Source organism: Colossoma macropomum, unplaced genomic scaffold (assembly GCF_904425465.1).
Source record: "Colossoma macropomum unplaced genomic scaffold, Colossoma_macropomum, whole genome shotgun sequence".
NCBI lineage: Eukaryota > Metazoa > Chordata > Actinopteri > Characiformes > Serrasalmidae > Colossoma > Colossoma macropomum.
In genome coordinates this window covers 36,522,207-36,546,326 of record NW_023494802.1, presented here as the reverse complement: position 1 = coordinate 36,546,326, position 24,120 = coordinate 36,522,207, and the positions used below count along the sequence as shown (strand labels likewise).

Genomic DNA, 24,120 nt, shown 5'->3' with positions numbered 1-24,120 from the left:
TACAAACATTTTACATTATGGCTTCAAGACACAATCACCACTTTTCAAATAGAAGCTAATTTTGTTTAGAATTGAACTCTGGATGATTTAGTACAAAATTCTGACGTTTTACAGCTTTCAAAATCATTTTACATTCATCTCCATACGGCTAATATTTCTTAGCAAAACACAGTTCCGAATGTAAAAATGACCTCAGCATATGACCAGAATAAAAGACGATCCACTCACATTATTCTGAAAATACACTGTATGGTTGAGCTTGTGGACCCTTAATTCCAAAACACAGGCATAATATGGAGTTGGTCCCCCTTTGCAGTTGTAACAACCTCCACTCTTCGGGGAAGACTTTCCATAAGATTTTGGAGAGTGTCTGAGGGAATTTGTGCTCATGTTAGACAAAAAAAGGCCTGGCCTATAATCAGTATTCCGGTTTACCTCAAAGGTGTTCACTGGTGTTGAGGTCAGTGCTCTGTGCAGGCCACTGGACCTCTGTTGGCTCTTTTAAATGAGCTAAAAGCCTCCGCTAGCTTTAGCCTGCTGCCTCTTAAGGTTTTTAGCCTGATGGTTCTTAAGAATGAGCTAAAAATCTTACCCTGTTTGCTCTTATTAATAAGCTAAAATCCTTCACTACCATTCAGCTATTCTGTTCCATTAAATAAGCATCAGTTAGTTACTGTTAGTATTGACTTACTTACTTGCTACATTAAACTAGTTGTAATAATAGCAGTTTGCCTTTATTGGTGCATTTCTTACTGGTTATTTTGTTCACTATAGCTTTGTTTTTGTTTTTTTTTGTTTTATTTTGTTAAAAACTGTTTTAGTTCAGTATTTTATTTCAGAATGCTGAAGCTGCATAAGAAGACAGTATAATGAGCATTTAGGTTTCAGTTTTTTCAAGTGTTTGTTTTATTTCTGATATCCTTTTAGAGAACTGCTATCAATCTCAGACAGGTTTGTTGATTACTTTGGTGATCTCGATTAAAGGGAAACTTATTGTTCCCCATTATTAAGCAAGTCACAGTTCTCATGCAATATGGGCAAAAAGAAAGATCTTTCAGAAGATGAAAAGTGTCTTGCAAAAGGCATGAAAACAAACTGAAGACAGATCATCAAACTGTAAAAAAGGTTTGTGAGATTTGTTGGGGCACTGGGAGGTTAGGGAACCAGCCTTGTGACTGGAAGGTCGCCGCTGAGCTGACAGGACATGACTGAAGTGCCCTTGAGCAAGACACCTAACCCCCAACTGCTCCCCAGGTGCTGTGGATAGGGCTGCCCACCGCTCTGGGCAAACATACTCACTGCCCCTACTGTGTGTGTGTGTTCACTAGTGTGTATGTGGTGGTTCACTGTACTGATGGGTTAATTGTGGAGGTGAATTTCCCCGTTGTGGGACTAATAAAGGGTAACTTATTACTAACTTGATTTATTAGCTGTGCATGAAGCTGTAATTTGGCCACCCCAAGCAAAGCTCACAAAGCGAAACGTTTGCAATGGAGTTCTGGATGGTCGGCAAATTGCCACCCTGTTTCAACAAGAGTGTGGGGCCGGAATATTAGGAAGTGAAATGGGAAGACCATTTAGGGTCCCTGAGTGTGTTAAAATGACCTCTGCAAGATATGTAGAATTCCTTACCAACCATTTTCTGCCATGGTATTAAAAGAAGAATCATGCCCACCATTGGCTCCTTGGTTGCTCGGGGCATAAAAGGAGAAAAAATCATGGTTTGGCCACCATCAACCCCTGACCTCAATCTTATGGAGAATTTGTGGAGCATCATTAAAAGGGAGATCTGTGAGGGTGGACATCAGTATACCTTGAGACAGCAGCTCAGCGAGGCAATACTGGCATCTTCAAATGAAATACAGGCAGAAACTATAATGGAGCTATATGTTGAATGGATGAGTGAGTTATTAATGAGAGAATTGTTGAAGTCATCTCAAAGAAGGCCTCATATAACTTGATTTGTAAATGTAATTTTTGATTTTACTTGTTTTTTTTTTTTAAATATGACAGATTTACTGTTTAAAATGAAATGAATGTCACTATAACCTATTTAATGTTTTCAAACACTTAATTCTGCATAATAATTTGGAACATGGTGCTTTCATATTTGCTTTCTTCCACATTACATGTAAATTATAACGGAATAGAATTAAGTTTTCTATTGATCATATATAACATAAAGATGCCTATGTCTACCTTTATGTGAAGAATTTAATTACAGTGCCGTGAAACTGCAAAGCAATGCCATAGACCAAAGTTTTCAGTTTTCAGCCTAGACAAATAGGTAAAACAGAGATGTATATAGAGAATAAATGGCAGTGACAGCCAGAAGTAACATACAAAGATGATAAATTGTAAATATGTAAATTACACATATTTCCTCCTGCTGGAAAACTCACAACATGCAACTATTTGCATCAACATTTCACAAATGCCAGCTTTAGACCATTTAGATGAACAGTAATGTTAATCCCCAACTGTTCTAGCCTCAGTATTTTTACCATTAAACCCTTCACACCATCCATCAAAGTGAAGTCGTTTCATAGCTCCATTCATTATTTATTTATTTATCTATTTTCAAGGCTGAATCTGGTGATCTGACAAGCCAAATTGATGATGAGCTTGAATGATGGAGCTATGTTGGCGTCTGAGACCCACACTTTGGGGATGGACACACGGAGGTCGACTTTGGAGAGACGCTGAAGATGAGTACATGTTTTATGCTTATATATTAAATTATTTTGCTCCACCATGTTTGAGCTCCTGGTGTGAAGACCCTTCCCACCCTGATGGAGGCTCTGGTCATCTCTGAAGAAGCCACACCCCCAAACAGACTGTATATATCCAGTGTCCTCTTTGCTTAACTCTCAGTTTTTAAAATCCAACCACAATGAAGATGAAGGTCACGCTGGTACTCATTGGTGTGTTTCTGTCAGAAGGTATGTAAAACTATACTACGCGTGCTTGGTGTACTAAGGCAATGGATTCAAGTTTTTTTGTTTTTTTTTTTTAAAAAACATTGTTAAATACACTGTATTAAACTTTTAATATTACTTACAGATGTTTAGACAATACATTTATAATATATCGCTGTTGTAGGAAGAAAACCTTGTATCTCCAAAATGGTAACTTTACAGGAGAAGGACAAAACTTACTTTACTTTTAATGTAAGTCAATGGAACCAGACTTCTTTCCAAGTCATTTTGGGTCATTTCTTTTAGTCCATTCTTCATAAAATTTACACACGATGTAAAGGGTAACAGGCACTTTCAAATTATCTCAAAGACTTAAAAAATGACAAAAATGGAGACACGAGGTTTTCTTCCGACAACAGCGATATATTACAATAAAATGATTTCAATATTTTAATCATTAATTTCATTGAATAATCTAATTTAATAATAGTTAGGCCTGTGTGAGTTACATAATTGTCTTACTGCTATAATTTGAGATAACTGCATTTGTTTAAGCTGAACCACAGTCATTTCCCATACTGCATCACAACAAGCAGAATGTGAAGTGGAGGCGTTTTCATCAGTTTGACCGTGACAAAATAAACTGGACACACACAGACCACATGTGGAAGTCTGAGTCTAGTTGTCACTGAGTGCTACAGCATATTTAGAGGAATGTTTGCTATTGTTTATTTGTTAGCGAGATAGCTAACTCTACTTTTCTGCAGGTTTTCACTTACATTTTCACAATCTCAGCAAAAACATGTCAGCTTTGGTTGACCACACACGGCTCTGTGAAGCTGTAGACATTGTGACTGTGTTCAAACATTAACATTAGCAGCGATATACATTTTCAAAACTATAGTCTTTGCCTTACTAACAAGAATATTTAGAGAATTTTTACATCAAACTGTCATTTACATGATGCAACATGCTGTTTATTTTGTCATACTGAATTCCTGAATTCTCACTGTCCTCTAGCATTGGCACTGACATGTCTTCAGTGCTCTGTAACGACGAATGGACCATGCCAGAGCACCCAAAACTGTTTGGGCATGTGTGGCATGTCAGCCTTATATACACGTGAGACTAATTTGATAAATAATGTTTATATATACATATACAGTCTCCATGCTTTCAATGAATTCCTATCTTAAATGAATATTCTTTTATAGAGGACGACTTGATTAGTTATTCAGCGCAGTGCACACCAAAGGAAAAATGTGTCAGCGGAAACATGAGCACAGCAGTTACTAACTATACTATCAGCACCGGGTGCTGTGATTCTGACAACTGCATCCCAAACCCAACAGGTAGAACCAAGAGTTTTTCTCTAGTTTTAGTCAAATAATTGTACCTTTAATAGTTTGTAAACAAATATCTTTGGAAATATCTTAACCCTTTAGACCTGATTTGTCCTTTTTTGAATGACCTCTTCAACAGTCCAGAGCAGGCCTCCCAGCGGGAAACAGTGTTATTCATGCAGTAACAGTAACAAGAACTGCTCAACAACGGTTAAGTGTTCCGAAGGTCAAGATCGCTGCATCCGCACAAAAGGTGAAAAATACACACAGAACACTCCTTTAACATGTATGTTATTTTATTGCAGTAAACATTAGAATATAGTAGATATTATATTAACATTACGGTACTGCAAGAGAGCACATAGCACCCTATATACATCGCTGTTGTTGTAGTTTTGCTTGGGTTTTTATATATTAAATAAAACATTAGAATTCAAGTTTGTCTCCATAAGCATGAATAGATTTGTTGTTTTTCAGTTTTTGGCGTATTTTGAAAGTGCCTGTTGCCCTTTACATTGTGGGTAAATTTTATGATGAATGGACCACAAGAAATGGCCCAAAAAGACTTAGAAAAAATTCTGGTTCCTTTGAATTACATTAAAAGTCAAGTAGTTTTTTCTTCTCCTGTGAAGTTACCAGTTTGGAGATTGAGGTTTTCTTCCAACAACAACGATAACTATCTATCTATTTATCTATCTATCTATCTATCTATCTATCTACATATATATATATATATATATATATCTAGATAGATATAATGTTTTTCACCCCCTCACTCTTTTTCTCATGTACGTCTCTCTCTCTCTCTCTCTCTCTCTCTCTCTCTCTCTCTCTCTCTCCTCTCTCTCTCTCTCCCTCTCTCAGTTGTTCTAGGTAACAGTAGCATGACTGTTTCAGGATGTGCAAGCAAGAGCTTTTGTGATAAGACTCCGTTTTTGCTGTCGAGTGTGCTGAGGACCAATTTCACGGAAATAACCTGCTGTCAGGGGAATCTGTGTAACAGCGCTGGGGATGTTAAGATGAGTCTCCTCACCATGCAGCTCTTTCTGCTCTCCTCCATCTTCTTCCTCTAAACTCTGCTATTATGCTGCTTTTCTCAGTGCGTTATCTTTCACTTGTGCGCAAAGCTAACAGGAGCACTACGGCTTCTGGGAACAGCTGGGTTATTTGCGCATGTATTGTGTTAAAAAAATAAAGAGAATTTTCTTCTTTAAAGGACACAGTCTGGTTACATAAGCATTGCTTACAGTGATTGTCTTCTTCGGAGTTTGAATGTACAGTTCTGGGAAAAACCTTTGGTAACCCTTTCTTTGACAGTCCCCTAAGTTCTAGGTATTAACCAGGTAAGTGTGAGGTACAAACTCCAAAGTATTAGGTAATTATTTTAGGTGAGAAGATGGTCAGTACCAGAATAGTCTAAATGAATTATACTGAAATGTCTCAATTGTTCTAGGTATTACCCAGCTAAGGGTAAGGTATAAATTCCAAAGAACTGGGTAATTATTTTAAGTAATAAGATGGTAAGTAACAGGATAGTCTAAAAGAATTACTATGAAATGTCTCACGGGTTCTAGGTATTACCCAGGTAAGTGTGAGGTAGAAACTCCAAAGTACTAGGCAGTTATTTTAGGTAATAAGATGGAAAGTATCAGGATAGTCTAAATAAATTACTATGAACTTATGTGAAAAGAACTAAACAGCAAGGTGTAGGAATTCAGACATTCTTGTACAATATTGTACATTGTAATGTACAGGAATTTTCAAAGTTGAGAGCTTAGGGGACTGTAAAAGAAAGCGTTACCAAACCTTTAACTGAACATTTCTTCTGTGTTAATTAAGCATAAATATGATTCCTTGCACTGACAGATTAAATTTACAAAAACAGTTCTTTCCATTTTGGGCCACTTTTTGCTTTCACTGCTTTCTAATATCTTACTTTTTACTCCTCTACATTTTGTGGAATTTGTCGTTCCTTTTGGTTTATGTGTGCATAAAAACATAACATGTCAAAATGAAAGAGGCATGAATAAAGAACACCAATCAGGGCACAACGTGCACTTTATTTTAAGCTTGTTTTGACCTGTTGGACATACTGACCCAGTGCAAGCACACGGTTCAACGTCAGTGCAGCAGCATAAAATTCTGGGAGAGTCTATTCAACATAAATGATGAACTAACCTAACTTTGTGTAAACAGACCACAATATAGAAATATGTACACATATGCAGTCGTGACTGACGTGTCTTTTTTTGTGAATTTATACAAACACTATTTCATTTTATAGTAAATTTGTTTTGGCTAGTTTATGTTTATGAACAGAGACCTACAGATGGAATACAGTAAAGGAAAACTCATTTGTGAACCTGAGTTTAAAGTTTTTATTAAACTTAAACTTGTAACTAAGTTGCAAATAAATCTTAAACTGAAACTTTATATAGCAAACACAAAATGCTGTTTTTAAATGATGATTTCATTTATTGGAGGAAATACGCTGTTCAGCCCTGCTTGGCCCTATGTGAAAAATGTAATTACCCCCTTAGCTACTAAATCAACCATTTAACCAAGTTCAATTGACACAGACATAACACGTCTCACCATTGTGTACTGAGATCATTCTTACTAGCATTTACGATGGCGGTCACATCTATATGAGCTTGCTGGACATGTCTGTGGGAATTTGTGCACATTTAATCAAAAAAAGCATGTGTGAGGTCAGGAACTGGAGTTGGACAAGAAGGACAGTGGCTTATAGAATTATGTACACTGTGAAGAACTGACTGTAAATTTACAGTAGGAATACTGCTGTGATCTACTGTATACTTGAAATACAGGAGAGGGAAAGAATGGTGCATTCTGTCTAAACAACTTCAGCTCCTCTTCAAAGAAGTTAAAATGTTGAATATATGGTAACAAGCTGTCATTTACAATACTGGGACAGTGATCAGTACTTGAGCAGCCAGGGTCTAAATATTGTGGTGATGGTGAGGAGTTTCCCAGAATTCTTTCTAGCATTGTTACTGTTAACATGCTATTCCCACCCCAAAGAAGGGATGAAATGCATTTTATATGTTTTGATATTGCATAATGGGGTTATGTGCTTCAGGGAAAAAAGGTATCTGGCAATATTATAAATATATTTGGTTACTGGCATTTTTTGTTAATAACTGGCTTACAGCTTGCCTAAATCTTTGCATGTTGTAGCAAAACCTGTGAGTTATCAGTCATACATTAGAAATATGAGGGTGCACAGTAAGCAACGGTAAAATACTGTAATGTATACTATACAGTATTAATACTGTAAGTTAACAGTAAATAACTGGAGGAATTACTGCCAATAAATACCTGTAATTTTACTTTACGCCTGTGTCAGCAGAACCTTACTTTCATGTTGCTTGTCCCTCTGCCCAGCACACATGCAGCTCTATCTGTGAGCTCTATTGATATTCTAGATCTTTCCTTGACTTCCACAGATCCCCTTAACTCTTTCTCAATGACATTTTGGACAGTGGAAATCTAGTGTTTTGGTATATGAAGATTCACACACATACATCACACATTCACATACATATATGTATACATAAACATCCATTTTAAAAATATCCAGTAATGTTCACAGGGTGCAGCAACAGCAGGAGGTTTCAGGTTCAAACATGTCAAAAAGAACAGCAAAGAACACCCACTGCTCAACACACAGGTGAAAAAGAACCAAAATATTAGTGAAATGTGAACTTTAACACTATGTCTACAGGATCTGCTGCTCTGCACCGTCAGATTAAGATCTACTGGCCGTTTAATAAACCAAAGGTGGATGATAACAAGCTCAGATTCATTTCCGTGTGAATTTCCATTTTCATTTACATGTACTAAGATAAATCTGATTTAAATCTGATTTAAATGACGTTTATTTTTCTACTACTTCGAAATCTGCTTCTTCAATTTCACTCCAGCCATTTACATGTAGTTCGCTTTTTCTTTTTTTTATTTCTTTTCTTTTCTGGGTGTTAAATGCTAGATGTGCTGCTGGATGTATTAGAAAATTTCAGTATGCTATAAAAGAAAACAGTGTAAAATTAGATAATATTACATAAAATTTTGACCACTTTCTTTTTATTGTCTTTAAAAATATAAATAACTTGCACGCAGGAATCACAGTAAAGGGGTAGAATGACAAGAACATACACTGATAAACAACTGACAAAAACAAAAACCTGCATAGTGTGTGTGTGTTTGTGTCTGACACAGAGAGAGAGAGAGAGAGAGAGAGAGAGAGAGAGAGAGAGTGCCTGACAGAGGGAAACAGAAAGAGAGAGCTTCAGACCTCTACTATGTTCTCAAGATCAGAAATCTAGAAACCATTGTTTACTCTGTCCACTAGATGGCGCTGCTCTTCACAAAGGGCAGACTAGATCAGAGACAGAGCGACACAAGTGTCAAATAAGAACTATGAACTGTTGTAGCAGAAGCAGTTTTAATGTGTATGAATTGGTGAAAATACTACATTAATATTAATTTAAAGTATTTAGCATTGTAGCTAAAATAAATGATCTCTTATGAAAGGAGTTCTTGGGGTCAAATTATCTATGATGTCATCACTATCATGGTCACTGTGTTATGTGTATGGCGAGAAAAAGTCGAGCTCTGTTCCTAAAAATAATATAAAGTGTAAACATTGTTATAAAACATTTTGTAAGTTTGTGAAATAGCTTGTCAATATATGTGGATCATGTTTTGTAAACAACAGCTCTTATGATTTGTTTAGTATGTCAATATTAGAGAGTGATCAGAAAGCCGCTGGACACAGAGTCGTCCACCTCTTAACAGTAAACAGACTGTTTTACTGTGGTTTACACTTTGTTGTGTAGGAGCTGAGAGTTGTAGTCTGTGCCTTTTAATGACCCCAACCGTTTGTTCTTGTGTTTGTCAGGTATGTTTATTTCATTATTTTTACTTTATTAATATCTTTCCATGTAGTTCTGTTGGTTTAGTAAACATTAATCCTGAATGTAGTGGTCTATTATTGTTGCCACAGTAACATAACAGAAAATGGGTTCTTGTTAGTCAGATGTATAGTAGATCATATTAAATCATAACAAAGTGATAATTTCATATTCTTATGGTATCTAATCTATATGATCACTCTTTTAACGGTCACTGTGTTGTGTGTGGAGCTGAGAGCTGTAATCTGTGCCTTTTAATGACTCCAACGCTCAGACTGATACAGAGGGGTTACACTATGAAATTAATAAAGCTTATAATCGATTTTTTTAAAGCACCTATGCCACTGTCAGGACCACTTACAGCCAATTAGAACTAATAATAATAATAATAATAATAATATCTATTGATGAACTAACACTTCATTATTTCTTTATCTAAATGTAAATAAGTGTAAAATGTAAATAAATTCAGCAGCCTTTATCAAACTCATCAGCCAAACTCAGTCAGCGTGTTTACTCACTGTTTTCACTACTTAACTGAAATGTATGAAATCAATATTGTCAGATTAAGTGTAAACCATGTGTATAAGAATGTGTTATTACTGCATAATTATTTGTATGTATTTTTCATTACTTAATAATAAATTAGCAGATTAACACCTTGACCTCTCACAGTCACAACCTTCAAATCTTACATATTTATTAAGAGGGACAGAAAAACAGTTGTTTTATTTACACTAAAAGCCCAATATATTAAATTCAGGAGAGACTGTGAGACCTGGCTCTAGTTTTTGAGTGTCAGGGCTAACGTGTGGGAGAAGTAGGTAACATGTTGCCATGCACATAATAGCCCACATACCACACACACCACTGAATGTAAATGTTTCAGCTGATATATAGATTTTTTTTTCAATGTTGTACCTAAAAGGACCGTTCAGCACAGTTTTAACAATCAATGGTCTTAAACGCTGAAGTTGTGTATCTGCTAATTCACTCTTTAACCCTGAAGACTGGTGCCCAGACTGCCAATCACCATAGCAACACAGACAACGATCTCGCCTAGCGAACAGCTACTAAAAAGATAAAGTGAGAAACTGTCAAACACTAAAAAGTCACAAAGCTGAAAGTCTCGTTCTCCAGCTTCTTGTCTGAATTTTCCCAAGGTACTTCTCCTGTTACGTCTGTATATGAATAAACACACTTAGCAATTCATTAGCAGTGTAATTAGCAGCAGTTAGCGCAGAGTTAATGAGTAGTTCAGCTCTGAACTAATAACAGAACTAAACTATCAGGTAGCTCTCTGGAGTCTGAGGGCATTTTCTCGATTTTTCACATGTGTCTCTGATGTGGACTGAATCGAGAGTGAAAGGTTTCCGGCGTGATGGGTCAGTAGTGATTTCCTGAGTGGCCATTGGTCAGTTCTACACAAAAAAACGTAGACAGACACAAGAATCCATCAATTACATATGGTGAGAGGCGGATAGTGTGTATCTCAATCTCTCTTCATAGCCTCATAACTCCGGATGTGAGTCACGTATGATCTTGCGATAAGATGGAATCAAAAGAGCAGCCTCTACAGATTCAGGAAATGTGAGGGGTGGGCAAGTTCATAGTCCCAGAGGCTCTCTTTAACATAAAGAGAGTACATTAAACTTTTATTCACATTAAAGCTGTAAAATACACTAAATAATACATATATGTTGGCAGAATTGCTCTTCATCACTTAAGGATGCTTCGAATCTCCCAATTTATTGGGCACTTCCTTTCAGTGCCCCAGATGCCTCAATTGCATTTCAGCTCCTTTCCAGGATTTGTTCAAGAGCTCAGGAGCCTAAACTGATATATGCCATGCACTGTAACCACACCACTGCCATGGGTTTGGATGAGGAGCCTGCTTACTGTGGGGACTCCTACCATCATATGCATGGGTCCTGTGCATGCTTGTCACTGTCACTCACTCACTTTGCCCCAGCCTCACTCACTTCCACACTTTTTAAAAAAAATGTAACTTACAGAGTTCACTGCTGTACTGAACAAACTTTTAGCATCATCATCATCGTCCCTTTACATATTTCAGTCTTCAAAGCTTCAGACAAAAATGATTGACGTATATTCATTTATGTCAAGTTTTGTGAGAGTTCCACCAAACTGACCACATAGTTCTGCCATTCTTCTCCATACTTCTACAGAGTGGTATTTCATTTCCTTCAACAGGACTTTTTAGAATTTTTTTTTTAATCTTTAATTTATTTTTAACTGTCTTTATGGTCTTGGCCCTCTACACACACACACAGACTATCTAATCCGCTTATCCTCCTGTGTCACAGGAGCCTATGCCAGCGGCCATTGGGCGGAAGGCAGGAAACACCCTGGACAGGTCAGCGGTCCTTCACAGGGCAGACAATATACATTCACACACACTCACAACTAGGGGCAGTTTAGCATCTTGACTGACTACGCATTTTGGAACTGTAGGAGGAAACCAGAGCACCCAGAGGAAACCCACACGGAGCGAGGAGAACATGAAACTCCACAAAGAAAGGACCCTAGTCACCCGGCCGGGGAATCGAACCCAGGCCCTTCTTGTTGTGAGGTGACCTATTAATAATGATTTGTGTGTATTATTTTATTACTATCTCAGTTCATGCACGCACTCATACATTTTCTGAAACCACTTATCCTTCTGGGTCACAGGGGGAGCTGCAGCCTATCCCAGCAGTCATTGGGCAGAAGGCAGGAAACACCCTGGACAGGTCGCCAGTCCATCGCAGGGCAGACAGACAGGCATACACATTCATTCACACCTAGGGGCAATTTACCATGTCCAATTAGCCTGACTGCATGTCTTTGTACTGTGGGAGGAAACCGGAGAACCCAGAGGAAACCCACACAGACACGGGGAGAACATGCAAAGTCCACACAGAAAGGACGCTGGTCGCCTGACTGGGGAATGGAACCCAGGCCCTTCTTGTTGCGAGGTGACCTATTAATAATGATTTTGTATGTATTAGATTATTACTATCTCAGTTAATGTCTTGGGTTTAAATGTAATAAGTCTAATGTTATTTTGGGACTACAGTTTGAACAAAATCAGTAGAATATCATATAAAAACAGGCAGCACCCCTCACTCCACACACTGTTTATTCTGTTTTGGTTACAGAGAACATCATTACAAACTCAGCATTCAGACTCTCCATTGAGTCACCATGTAATATACACACTTCTGAGACGCAAAAGATAGAAAAGAAATGTAAAAATGTTTGAGCAGCAGAGAGTTCAGAGGAAGAGGATGGAGGAGATCAGAGGAACCAGCATGATGAGGAGACTCAGTTTCACCCCGTCAGCACTGTTACACAGGTTCCCCTCACAGCAGCTCACATCTTCAGTGATTCCAGCTGTCTGCATGCTCGATGTGTCAGCAGTACAGAGACTTCTGCTCGCACATCCTTTCATAGTCACCTGAACACCACCAGCTGTAGCTGTGAATGCAGGTTAGAGATGCAGATGTTAGCTAAATAAAAGGCTCAGTGGCTAAATTCAGATGGAAAGTGCTTTAATTTTTTAACTCATAGCACGTCTTTTCCTCACCTCCCCACGGCATTTTTTTTTCTTTGTTTTCACTTTAAAAGAACAATATTGTGGAAAAACAAATTGTCACTTTTTTGAAGTTTAAAACTTTAATGTAGTACGTAAGTACTGCTAAAGTGTTCATTCAAAAAAGATGAAGAGATGTTGTAAAATGACTACTTTTGGCATGCAAGGGCAAAGACATGTCAGAAGAGGACCTCAGGAGAAATAAAAAATATCCTGAACAAAGATATGAATGCAACAATTTTGGTTTTGCTCCTATTTTGCAGCAGATTGGAATGTTTAAACTAAAGTTTGCCTTATGATGAGAAGCTTTCCTCTTCAGCACTCTTATTTTACACCAAAAATGCACAAAAAAGAACATTCTAGATTTACAGATGAGATTGCAGTTTTCACCTGTGGTGCTGATGCAGCGATCTTCATTTCCTTCGCAGCTCACAGTTCCTGTGCAGTCATCACCAGTACAGCCGTAACACTTCTTCCCATTTGGAGACCCAAATGGCAAAGCTAAACAGATAAACCAGTGAAAAGAAGAGGTTTAACAGGACAGTTTCTGCAGTTCTGCAGTTGGGAAAATTATATGGCAATATTCATTATTCAGTATTCAAAGCTTTTGTTTTTACCTGCCACTTTTTGGTTGTTGCAGAGAGCAGAGCTGCAGCATTTTGTGTTCAAGGTCAATTTCACGAATCCCAGGTTTAGGCTCCCACTGACACACTCACTTGCTACTGTGCAAGTCTTTACATTAATCTCCTGTTGTTGAGCACCTAGTGAACACAGCTCATGAGTGAATGGAGAAATTTCTGACTGAGTCTCAGCATTTTGTACTGAGGTCATTCTTACCAGTGCTTACAAAGGCAGTCACACTGGCACACTGATCTGGACAGTTCGTCTGGGTGTCTGTGCATGTTCCAGACAGCTCTGGTTTACACTCATAACACTGCAGTGCCAGCGCTACAGGACAGTGAAGTCAGACATTAAAGTTCAGCAAGAAACAAACAATCAACATTCATTTATCTCCTCAAACATTGATCTTTAATAATTTAACATATAATAATATTGTATTGAAAATGTCAAATGTAAAATACACCTTAACAACACAGCCACAACAACGTAGTTAAATTATATTGTAAAGAAGCTAAACTGACACAAATTCACCACATTTAAAGTTTTCCTGATGCTCTGTAAGTCATGTTTCATACCTTTTGAGAAAAGCACACAGATGAGCACCAGTGTTACCTGCAGCTTCATTGTTGGTGGATCTGAGAGGTTTGAAATATGATGAAAGCAGATCTGGGTTGAATATGAATCTGATCTAATTGGGTGTGGCTTCTTGGAGGCTTTTCAGAACCTCCCACTAATATGATCCATCTATTAAAACTGTTAAGGTGTAGGTCTTCAGTCTAGTCTATTGTTTCAGTTTCCTTTTGTCAGGTTACTTGTCCACAGTATGATATACTAATCTGGCAAAACATCCCATCTCAAAACTATGGGCTTTAATATAGATTACTATACATATTAAATCTATATTAAATATAGAATTAATATAGATTAATATAGATTAGACTTCTTATGTTTTGATATACACCAATCAGGCATAACATAATGACCATCTCCTTGTTTCTACGCTTATTGTCCATTTTATCAGCTCCACTTACTGTATAGGTGCACTTTGTAGTTCTACAGTTACAGACTGTAGTCCATCTGTTTCTCTGCATACTTTGTTAGCCCCCTTTTACCCTGTTCTTTGAGCTATCGTCTCTGACTTTACATCTACAAGGTGGACTGACAAGGTAGGAGTGTCTAATAGAGTGGACAGTGAGGGGACACAGTGTTTAAAAACTCCAGCAGCACTGCTGTGTCTGATCCACTCATACCAGCACAACACACACTAACACACCACCACCACGTCAGTGTTACTGCAGTGCTGAGAATGATCTACCACTCAAATAGTACCTGCTCTGTGAGGGTCCATGGGGGTCCTGACCACTGAAGAACAGGGTAAAAGGGGGCTAACAAAGTATGCAGAGAAACAGATGGACTACAGTCTGTAACTGTAGAACTGCAAAGTGCACCTATATAGTAAGTGGAGCTGATAAAATGGACAATGAGTGTAGAAACAAGGAGGTGCTCATAATGTTATGCCTGATCAGTGTACTATGATGGTGTTATGTGTTTCAGGGAAAAAAGGTATCCTGCAATACTGTAATTATATTTAGTTACTGGCATTTTTTGTAGTTACCCACATCTTTACATGTTGTGGCAAAACGTGTGAGTTCTCCATCAGCTGTGAGTGCACATTAGAACACATATGAAGTGTACAGCAGAAATACGAGGGTGCTGGGGGAAGCACATTAAGCAATGGTAAAATACTGTAACTGTATACTATACAGTATTAATACTGTAAGTTAACAGTAAATAACTGGAGGAATTGCTGCCAATAAATACCTGTAATTTTACTTTATTTTCTTTTAGTTCAGTGGAGCTTTTTAACACATCAAACAGCATCTGAACTGTAGTCTGTAAGGCAGTCAGGAATATACACAGACTTAACCTTCACACATGTAAATGGAAATGGAAATCCACAAGGAAATTCCTTGTGTGTTGATAACTGTCCACCTTTGATTTCTTATCTGGCCAGTAGATCTTGTTCTGCTTTTGTTTGAAGGTACAGGGCACCAGATGACTTAACTGACTGCATCACATTCACTTCCAGAACTGCCACAGAACCCCAAAGCAATAAAGAACCACGCCATGCTTAACATTGGACAAGGTGTTCTTTTCATCAAATGCTGATCTTTTTTCCAGATATATGTTGATGATTGTGGCCAGAGAGTTGTATGTTTACCTCATCAGTTCACAGCAACAGTTTCTAAAATGAATCTGATTTATCTAGATATTGTTTTGCATAAATCCATGCAGATCATGATTGTGCAACCACCACACCTGTGTCAGCAGAAGCTTACTTTCATTTTGCTTTGTCCCTCTGACCAGCACACACACAGCTCTATCTGTGAGTCTTATTGATATTCTAGATCTTTCCTTGACTTCAGCTGTTCCCCTTAACTCTTTCTTAATGACATTTTGGACAGTGGAAATCTAGTGCTTTGGGATACGAAGCTTCACACACATACATCACACATTCACATATATATATGTATACATATACATTCATTTAAAAAATACCCAGATGGTGTTTGGGTTTTAAATACAGGTGTTTATACAGAGAGGAACCCTCCAGGCCTTCTAGCCTTCAGAGAGAGCCTAATGATCTCTGGAAACTAATAAACAGCTGGTTTTATCAAAAATGATAATGTTTATTCCTCCATTACTTATGAATCTACTTCTTCCTTGATTCCACTTCAGCCATTTTCATGTAGTTCTTGATTCCTTTCTTTCCTTTTTTATTGTGTTTAAAATTCTGCTGGGTGTGCTGCTGGATGTCTTAAAACATTCCACTATGCTGTAAAAGACAAAACAGCGTAAAATCAGATGTCTGATAATGATGTGATCAGCTTCTTTTAGCAATCAAGATAAACTCACAAAGAAGCTGTCTAGCTCAGTCAAACAGTGTTGCTATGCTGGACACATAGAGTTATGGGGTGTATTTGCTTGCTGATTTTCATATTTGATGAAACTGAGGCTCCCATTAGTGGGTTAGTAATTAAAGGACTTCTGTTACCCCGGCGTCTTCCTTCATAATGCACATCCAAATGAATATGAAACAATTATAAAATATAATAAATGTATAAACGTAGATCCGGAGGATCCGACCCTTTCTCACTCGAGAGGCCACCCAGGTGCTAGTGCAGTCTCTTGACATCTCAAGGCTTGACTACTGCAACTCGCTCTTAGCTGGTCTTCCAATGCAGGCCATCAAGCCTCTGCAAACTCATCCAGAATCCAGCAGCACGGCTCGTCTTCAATCTCCCCAAGTTCAGCCACGTCACCCCACTGCTGCGCTCCCTTCACTGGCTTCCTGTAGCTGCACGCATCAGATTTAAAACCTTATGCTTGCTTACAAAGCCAGAAATGGACCAGCCCCTACCTACTTGATGGCAATGGTGAAATCTCGAACTGTAGCAGGAGCCCTTCGAGCTTCGAGTACAGCTCGGCTTGACCCGCCATCCTTCAAGGCACGCAGAAGGCAAGCATCGAGACTGTGCTCTGTACTGGCACCCAGGTGGTGGAACGAACTCACACTGGCTGTCCGTACAGCAGAGTCTCTCGCTGTCTTCAAACGCAGACAGAAGACACATCTGTTTATACAGCACTTAAATGAGTACTGAATTAAGTATTGATTGTAAAGTATTCTACTGCACTTGTATGTATTGTATTGTATTGTATTGCACTGCTCTGTGTTTAACTCTGTTCCTTTTTCTCTAGGTGTCAATAATGACCTTCTGATTCTAGCAGTATCTGAGCTCAGGACTGGCTTTCTCTCTAACTTATAGGTAACTAGCAAAGATACTTTCTCTGGATAGACAAAGTACTTTTTGTAAGTCGCTCTGGATAAGAGCGTCTGCTAAATGCTGTAAATATAAATGTAGATGAAATGTAAAGTGTAATAGTTGTTGAATTTGACACTAAGGGAGAAAGTGTTCATATAAAGTGAATCAGTGCAGTCTTTCAGGATTTTTAGGTACAAATTAGACAAAATCATCATATACGACCACAGTCTGAGTCGCAGCCTTTGTTTGGATATATCAAAATTTGTGTGATAATTTCTTACAAGTTGCAACAATTTCTCAAACATACCGTATTAGGCTTCTAATAGAAAAGACAAGCATCACCACTGCTAGGCCCAACTGACCAACTGAAATTCTTTCTTTTTTATCAGATATCAAATTTAACAAAGAGGCAGCACAACTACGATCACACTCTTGATTGCTGCTCCGCATCTCACATTTCATCCAAAAGAACACCCAAACTTATAAAAAAGAACAGTGAAGAACACCCACTTCTCAACAAACAAGTGCAAAAGCAGTAAAAAAAAGAAGAAAAAACTCTAAAAATGTCAAATATGTCTACAATTTCTGCTGCTCTGTACCTTCAAACAAAGGTACAGTCAGATTAAAGTCAACTGGCCAGATAGTAAATCAAAGGCGGATAATAAAGAGCTCGATTTCCATTTCCTGGTGTATTTCCATTTCCATTAACATGTAATCAGATAAAGTCTGCGTGTTCCTGAATACTTTTAAATGATAATGTTTATTCCTCCATTACTTATGAATCTACTTCTTCCTTGATTCCACTTCAGCCATTTTCATGTAGTTCTTAATTCCTTTCTTTGCCTTTTTTTATTGTGTTTAAAATTCTGCTGGGGTGTGCTGCTGGATGTCTTAAAACATTCCACTATGCTGTAAAAGACAAAACAGTGTAAAATCAGATGTCTGATAAAAATGTGATCAGCTTCTTTTTACTGTCTTTAACACCATATAAAACTTCCACGCAGGGATCACTGTAATGGGGTGGAATGACAAGAGCACAGCACATTGATTAACAGTTAAACTGATGTTTATGAAAACACACGGTGTGTTGGTGACACAACTGGAAAATCACTCTCTTGGTTGGCGCTCCACAGCTCGCATTTCTACAGAAGGGTTGCTTTTATCTGGTGATCTTTTGAGTCTTGAACACATCTACTCTGGTTACGTACTAAACAAAGACAAAATCATTCCATCAACACTGAACCCCACCAATATGCCTACAGGCAAAAAAACCGCTCCCCCGAGCATGCCATGAGCACTGCCCCCCACATGGCCATATCACACTTGGACAACAAGGACACCTATGCTAGAATGCTGTTTATCGATTATTCAACACCAACAACACCCGAAAAAGATAGTCAGTAAACTCCACTCATTTGAGCTAAGCTCATCTCTCTGTAACCGGGTTCTAGACTTCTTGAGAAAGAAGGGCTGTGTACCACAGGGCCACAGGGCTCCACAGAGGTGAGCGGAACGCTGCATCAAGAGTTCAGTTTTTCCAACCGCCATGCCGTTGACACCAAACATCTCGTTACTGTTGGCGAGGAGGAGAATCAGCAGCAGGTTAACAGTCCTGGAGGAACTACATTTCGTTCCTTTCTCAACACATCTGTGATGAGAAGAAATGACAATAAAGCTGACGCTGACTTTGACTTTAACATCAAATGGTTATGATAAACATGTAATGTAGAACATTATTTATGAGTTCTACGTTATTATTTATGAGAATGGACACGTGTGCTCTTAGTAATGTTCACAGGGTGCAGCAACAGCAGGAGGTTTCAGGTTCAAGAACAGCAAAGATTACCTGCTACTCAACACACAGGTGAAAAAGAACAAAAAATATCAGTGAAATGTGAACTTTAAAACTATGTCTACAGGATCTGCTGCTCTGCACCGTCAGATTAAGATCTACTGGCTGTTTAATAAACCAAAGGTGGATAATAACAAGCTCAGATTCATTTCCGTGTGAATTTCCATTTTCATTTACATTTACTAAGATAAATCTGTGCCTGTTCCTGACTACTTTAAATGAGGTTTAGTTTTCCACTACTTCGAAATCTGCTTCCTCAACTTCACTCCAGCCATTTACATGTAGTTCGCTTTTTTATTATTTTTTTAAATTTATTTTCTTTTCTGGGTGTTAAATGCTAGATGTGCTGCTGGATGTATTGAAAATCCAGTACGCTGTAAAAGAAAACAGTGTAAAATTAGATAATATTACATAAAATTTTGACCACTTTCTTTTTATTGTCTTTAAAAATATAAATGACTTGCACACAGGAATCACAGTAAAGGACTAGAATGGCAAGAACATACATTGATAAACAGAGAGAGAGAGAGAGAGAGAGAGAGAGAGAGAGAGAGAGAGAGAGAGAGAGAGAGCTTCCGACCTCCTACTATGTTCTCAAGATAAGAAATCTCTAAATCATTATTTACTTTGTCCGCTAGATGGCGCTGCTCTTCACAAAGTGCTGAATCGATCAGCAACAGAGCTGCACAAGTGTCAAATAAGAACTATGAGCTATTGTAGCAGAAGCAGTTTTAATGTGTATGAATTCCGTGAATGTGGCTAACGTGTGGGAGAAGTAGGTAAAATGTTGCCATGCACATAATAGCCCACATACCACACACCACTGAATGTGAATGTTTCAGCTGATATATAGATTTTTTTTTCAATGTTGGGATCTTTTTGATTTCTTATAGAGCGAAGTTGAAATAGTTAGATTAGTATTAGTATTAGTTTCTAAAATAAAAATCTAAAATAAAAATTAAATTCTGTCCCATGTTTTCATGTCACTTTGGAAACATGAAGAGTTGTAGTCTGTAGGAGGAGCCTTATTTTAGCCACTTATTTTAGCTCTTATTTCAATCTCTACCTGTTTTAGTACCACAGTCTACATTCAGACTGCTAGGAAAAAAGATATCAAAATTTATATGGCAAAACAGGAGACCAAGAATTCCAAAATCTTGGAAAAAATTCAAATAAATAATGTATGGATTAAACACACATTGAAGGTATGGGCTTCCTGCTATGGAAAGAATTTGATTGGAAGGTTAAAGTGAGGTATTTCAGGACCCCACTGGTTGCGTGTTTTTTGTTTTTTTTTTTTAATCTATCAATAAATACTGGAGAAACTGTGGTACGGTCAGTGTTCATACTCATGTCTTCTGGGATAAAATACAGACATTCTGGACGAATGTTAAAGAGGAGTTGGAGAAAATTCTGGAAGTTCATATTCCCATCGACCCATTATTGTTCTTGTTGGAAGTGTTGCCGGAACACGTTTACCAATGACCAGTGATATGTACTGCATGTTTTCTTGATGGTTGCAAAAAAATTAATTACCATTAAAATGAACTTTGATAATTTGGAGATGAATGGGCTTATTTACTCTCAGCTGGTTTTCTGATGTGTTTAATCTGCAACGAGAAACTGTCAAACACTAAAAAGTCACAAAGCTTCTCATTGACCAGCTTCTTGTCTGAATTTTGTCAAGGTACTTCTCCTGTTACTTCTGTATATGAATAAACACACTTAGACTTTCATTAGCAATGTAATTAGCAGCAATTAGTGCACAGTTAATGAGTAATTCAGCTCTGAACTAATAACAGACTATCAGTTAGCCCTCTGGGGTCTGAGGGCATTTTCTCAATTTTGGCATATTGTCTCCGCCACTACTTTGCAAAAGCGCTGCAGCAACTTCAGCAGCTGTGAACTCTTTGCATGCCATTCCACACATGTGTCTCTGATGTTGACTGAATGAAGAGTGAAGGGTTTCCAGCGTGTTGGGTCAGTCCTTAGTGATTTCCTGAGTGGCCATTGGTCAGTTACACAAAATGTAGACAGACACACAAATTCAGCAGTTCCACACTGTGAGAGGCTTTAACATGAGTAGGTGGATGTAGCTCCCTATTAGACCTTCTCAATGGAGTGACAGGAGATGTGGGTGTAGTTGGAAGTTCTGGAGTGCCCTCTTGCTCCACCAGTACTACTTCAACAGTGTCTTTGAGCTCTTTAGATGTCAGTCTGGATACTTGCAGGCCTCAGGAGCTTGCTCCTCTCATTGTCCACAAAAGTGTCCAGTATCCTGAGCTGTGTTTTAGTGTCTGGTTCTATTCTGATCCACATGTCACTTCAAGGTTTGTTCCACTGAATAGAGAGAGGGCCAGTGCTGCTTGTGATCACTGTGAGAACCCACTTAAGGCCACTGTTACAAACATACACCTCATCTTCTTGATGAGAAACTTCACATTTTTGTGTGTGATAATTTTCAGTAGATTACTTATTATTAGTAGTAAAATTATTATTATTAATAAATTATTATTATTATTAATAAAATTATTATTAGATACAATTGCAGCAGTATTGCAGTTTTGTAGTTCGATCAATAAATCATTTAAAGCCTAGCAGGTCACATCTGAGGTCATGTATTTCCATAAAAACCTTTGTTTAATACCTGAATCCATACAGAATTTCAAAACTCTTTGATACCACAATTTCAGTTAATCTATTATTAACTTTAAAGTAATTCATTTAAATTTAAATCATTCAACTTTGAAACAAATCAACAAGATCTGAAAAAAATACTGAAAAAATAGCAACAAAAAGTAAGTATTATTTTCACAAGTGTAAATTTAGGGATTAGGGTTTGACACAGACACCTCTCAATAAAAGGTATCCTATTAATAATGATTTTGTATATATTAGATCATTACTATCTCTGTTAATGCCTTGAGTTTAAATGTAATAAGTCTAACGTTATTTTGGGACTACAGTTTGAACAAATTCAGTAGAATATCATATAAAAACAGGCAGCACCCCTCACTCCACACACTGTTTATTCTGTTTTGGTTACAGAGAACATCATTACAAACTCAGCATTCAGACTCTCCATTGAGTCACCATGTAATATACACACTTCTGCTAGACTCAAAACATGTAAAAATGTTTGAGCAGCAGAGAGTTTAGATGAAGAGGGTGGAGGAGATCAGAGGAACCAGCATGATGAGGAGACTCAGCTTAACCCCCTCAGCACTGTTACACAGGTTCCCCTCACAGCAGCTCACGTCTTCAGTGATTCCAGCTGTCTGCATGCTCGATGTACCCGCAGTACAGAAACTTCTGCTCACACAGCCTTTCATTTTCACTTGAACACCACCAGAAGTAGCTGTGAATGCAGGTCAGAGAGAAAGGCAGAAACTAGCCTGATGAATACATTTACATAGATAAAAGGCAAAATCAGATGGATTTAATTCATAGCTCATAGCTTCTCTCTCCCTCGCCCCACTACCCCCCCAACTGGTTTTCTTCGTTTTTACTTTAAAAGTCATGAAAAATTCTGTTTTGTAGTTTAAACCTTTAATGCAGTATGTAAGTACGACTAAAGTGTTCGTTCAAAAATACAAAGATGAAGAGATTTTGTAAAACGGATGGTAAAACGACTACTTTATCAGGCAACAGTTTTGGTTTTGCTCCCATTTAGAAGCAGATTGAAACTTTAAACAAACGTTGCAGTCTTATGATGAGACGTTTTCCTCTTATTTTAAATAAGAATTATGCATATATATCATTCTACATTTACAGACAAGATTTTAGTTTTTACCTGCGGAGCTGATGCAGCGATCTTCATTTCCCTCACAGCTCACAGTTCCTGTGCAGTCATTGTCAACACAGACGAAACACTTCTTCCCATTCGGAGACCCAAATGGCAAAGCTGAACAGATAAACCAGTGAAAAGAAAAGGTTTAACAGGGTAGTTTCTGCAGTTCTGCCACTGGCAAAATTCCACGTTCCAATCTTTTGTTTTTACCTGGCATTGTTTGGTTGTTGCAGAGATCAGAGCTGCAGCATTTTGGGTTCAAGGTCATTTTCAGAACTCCCAGGTTTAGGCTCCCACTGACACACTCACTCGCTACTGCACAACTCCTCACGTTAATCTCCTGTTGTTGAGCACCTAGTGAACACAGCTCATTAGTGAATGGAAAAATTTCAATCACTATTTTGTGCTGAGGTCATTCTTACCAATGTTTACGGTGGCGGTCCCACTGGCACACTGATCTGGACAGTTCGTCTGGGTGTCTGTGCATGTTCCAGACAGACACTGGTAACACTTAAGTGTCAGCGCTACAGGACAGTGAAGTCAGGCATTAAAGTTCAGCAAGAAACAAACAAGCAACATTCATTTATCTCCTCAAACATTAATCTTTAACAATTGAACATATCGCTTTTGGACGGATCAAAACCTCATATCTCCAAAATGGTAAATTTAGGAGATATGGAGAAGGAAAAAACTTACTCTTCTGTTAATGTGTCAATGGAACCAGATGTTTTTCAAAGTACTTTTAGGTCATTTCTGTTGGTCCATTCACCTTGAAATTTACACACAATACATACAGGTACTTTCAAGTCATGTCAAAAACTGAAAAACGACAAAAATGGAGATACAAGGTTTTGTTCCGACAACAGCGATAAAATAATATTGTATTGAAAATGTCAAATGTAAAATACATCTTAACAACACAGTCACAACAACAAAGCTAAACTGACACAAATTCACCACACTTAAAGTTTCCCTGATGCTCTGTAAGTCATGTTTCATACCTTTTGGGAGAAGCACACAGATGAGCGCCAGTGTTACCTGCAGCTTCATTGTTGGTGGACCTGAGAGGTTTGAAATGTGATGAAAGCAGATCAGGGTTGAATATAAATCTGATCTAATTGGGTGTGGCTTCTTGGAGGCTTTTCAGAACTGTTAAGGTGTCCAATCCTGGCTCCTCCCGCTCACATCTACCATCATCAGTTTACTACCTGTGTCATTATCTTCTGCACTCGTCTGTTGT

The 24,120-nt window shown here is 38.0% G+C and overlaps 1 protein-coding gene across 1 annotated transcript; it reads left to right on the top strand.

The window, feature by feature from the left end:
- Positions 1-2,872: 2,872 nt before the first annotated feature.
- On the top strand, positions 2,873-5,866 carry LOC118823048 (urokinase plasminogen activator surface receptor-like). The gene is made up of 5 exons (XM_036592426.1): positions 2,873-2,942; positions 3,939-4,040; positions 4,133-4,270; positions 4,401-4,514; positions 5,126-5,866. Exons 1-5 carry the CDS (start codon positions 2,894-2,896, stop codon positions 5,332-5,334), a joined length of 612 nt encoding a protein of 203 aa, XP_036448319.1. The 5' UTR covers positions 2,873-2,893; the 3' UTR covers positions 5,335-5,866.
- The last annotated feature ends 18,254 nt before the right edge of the window (positions 5,867-24,120 follow it).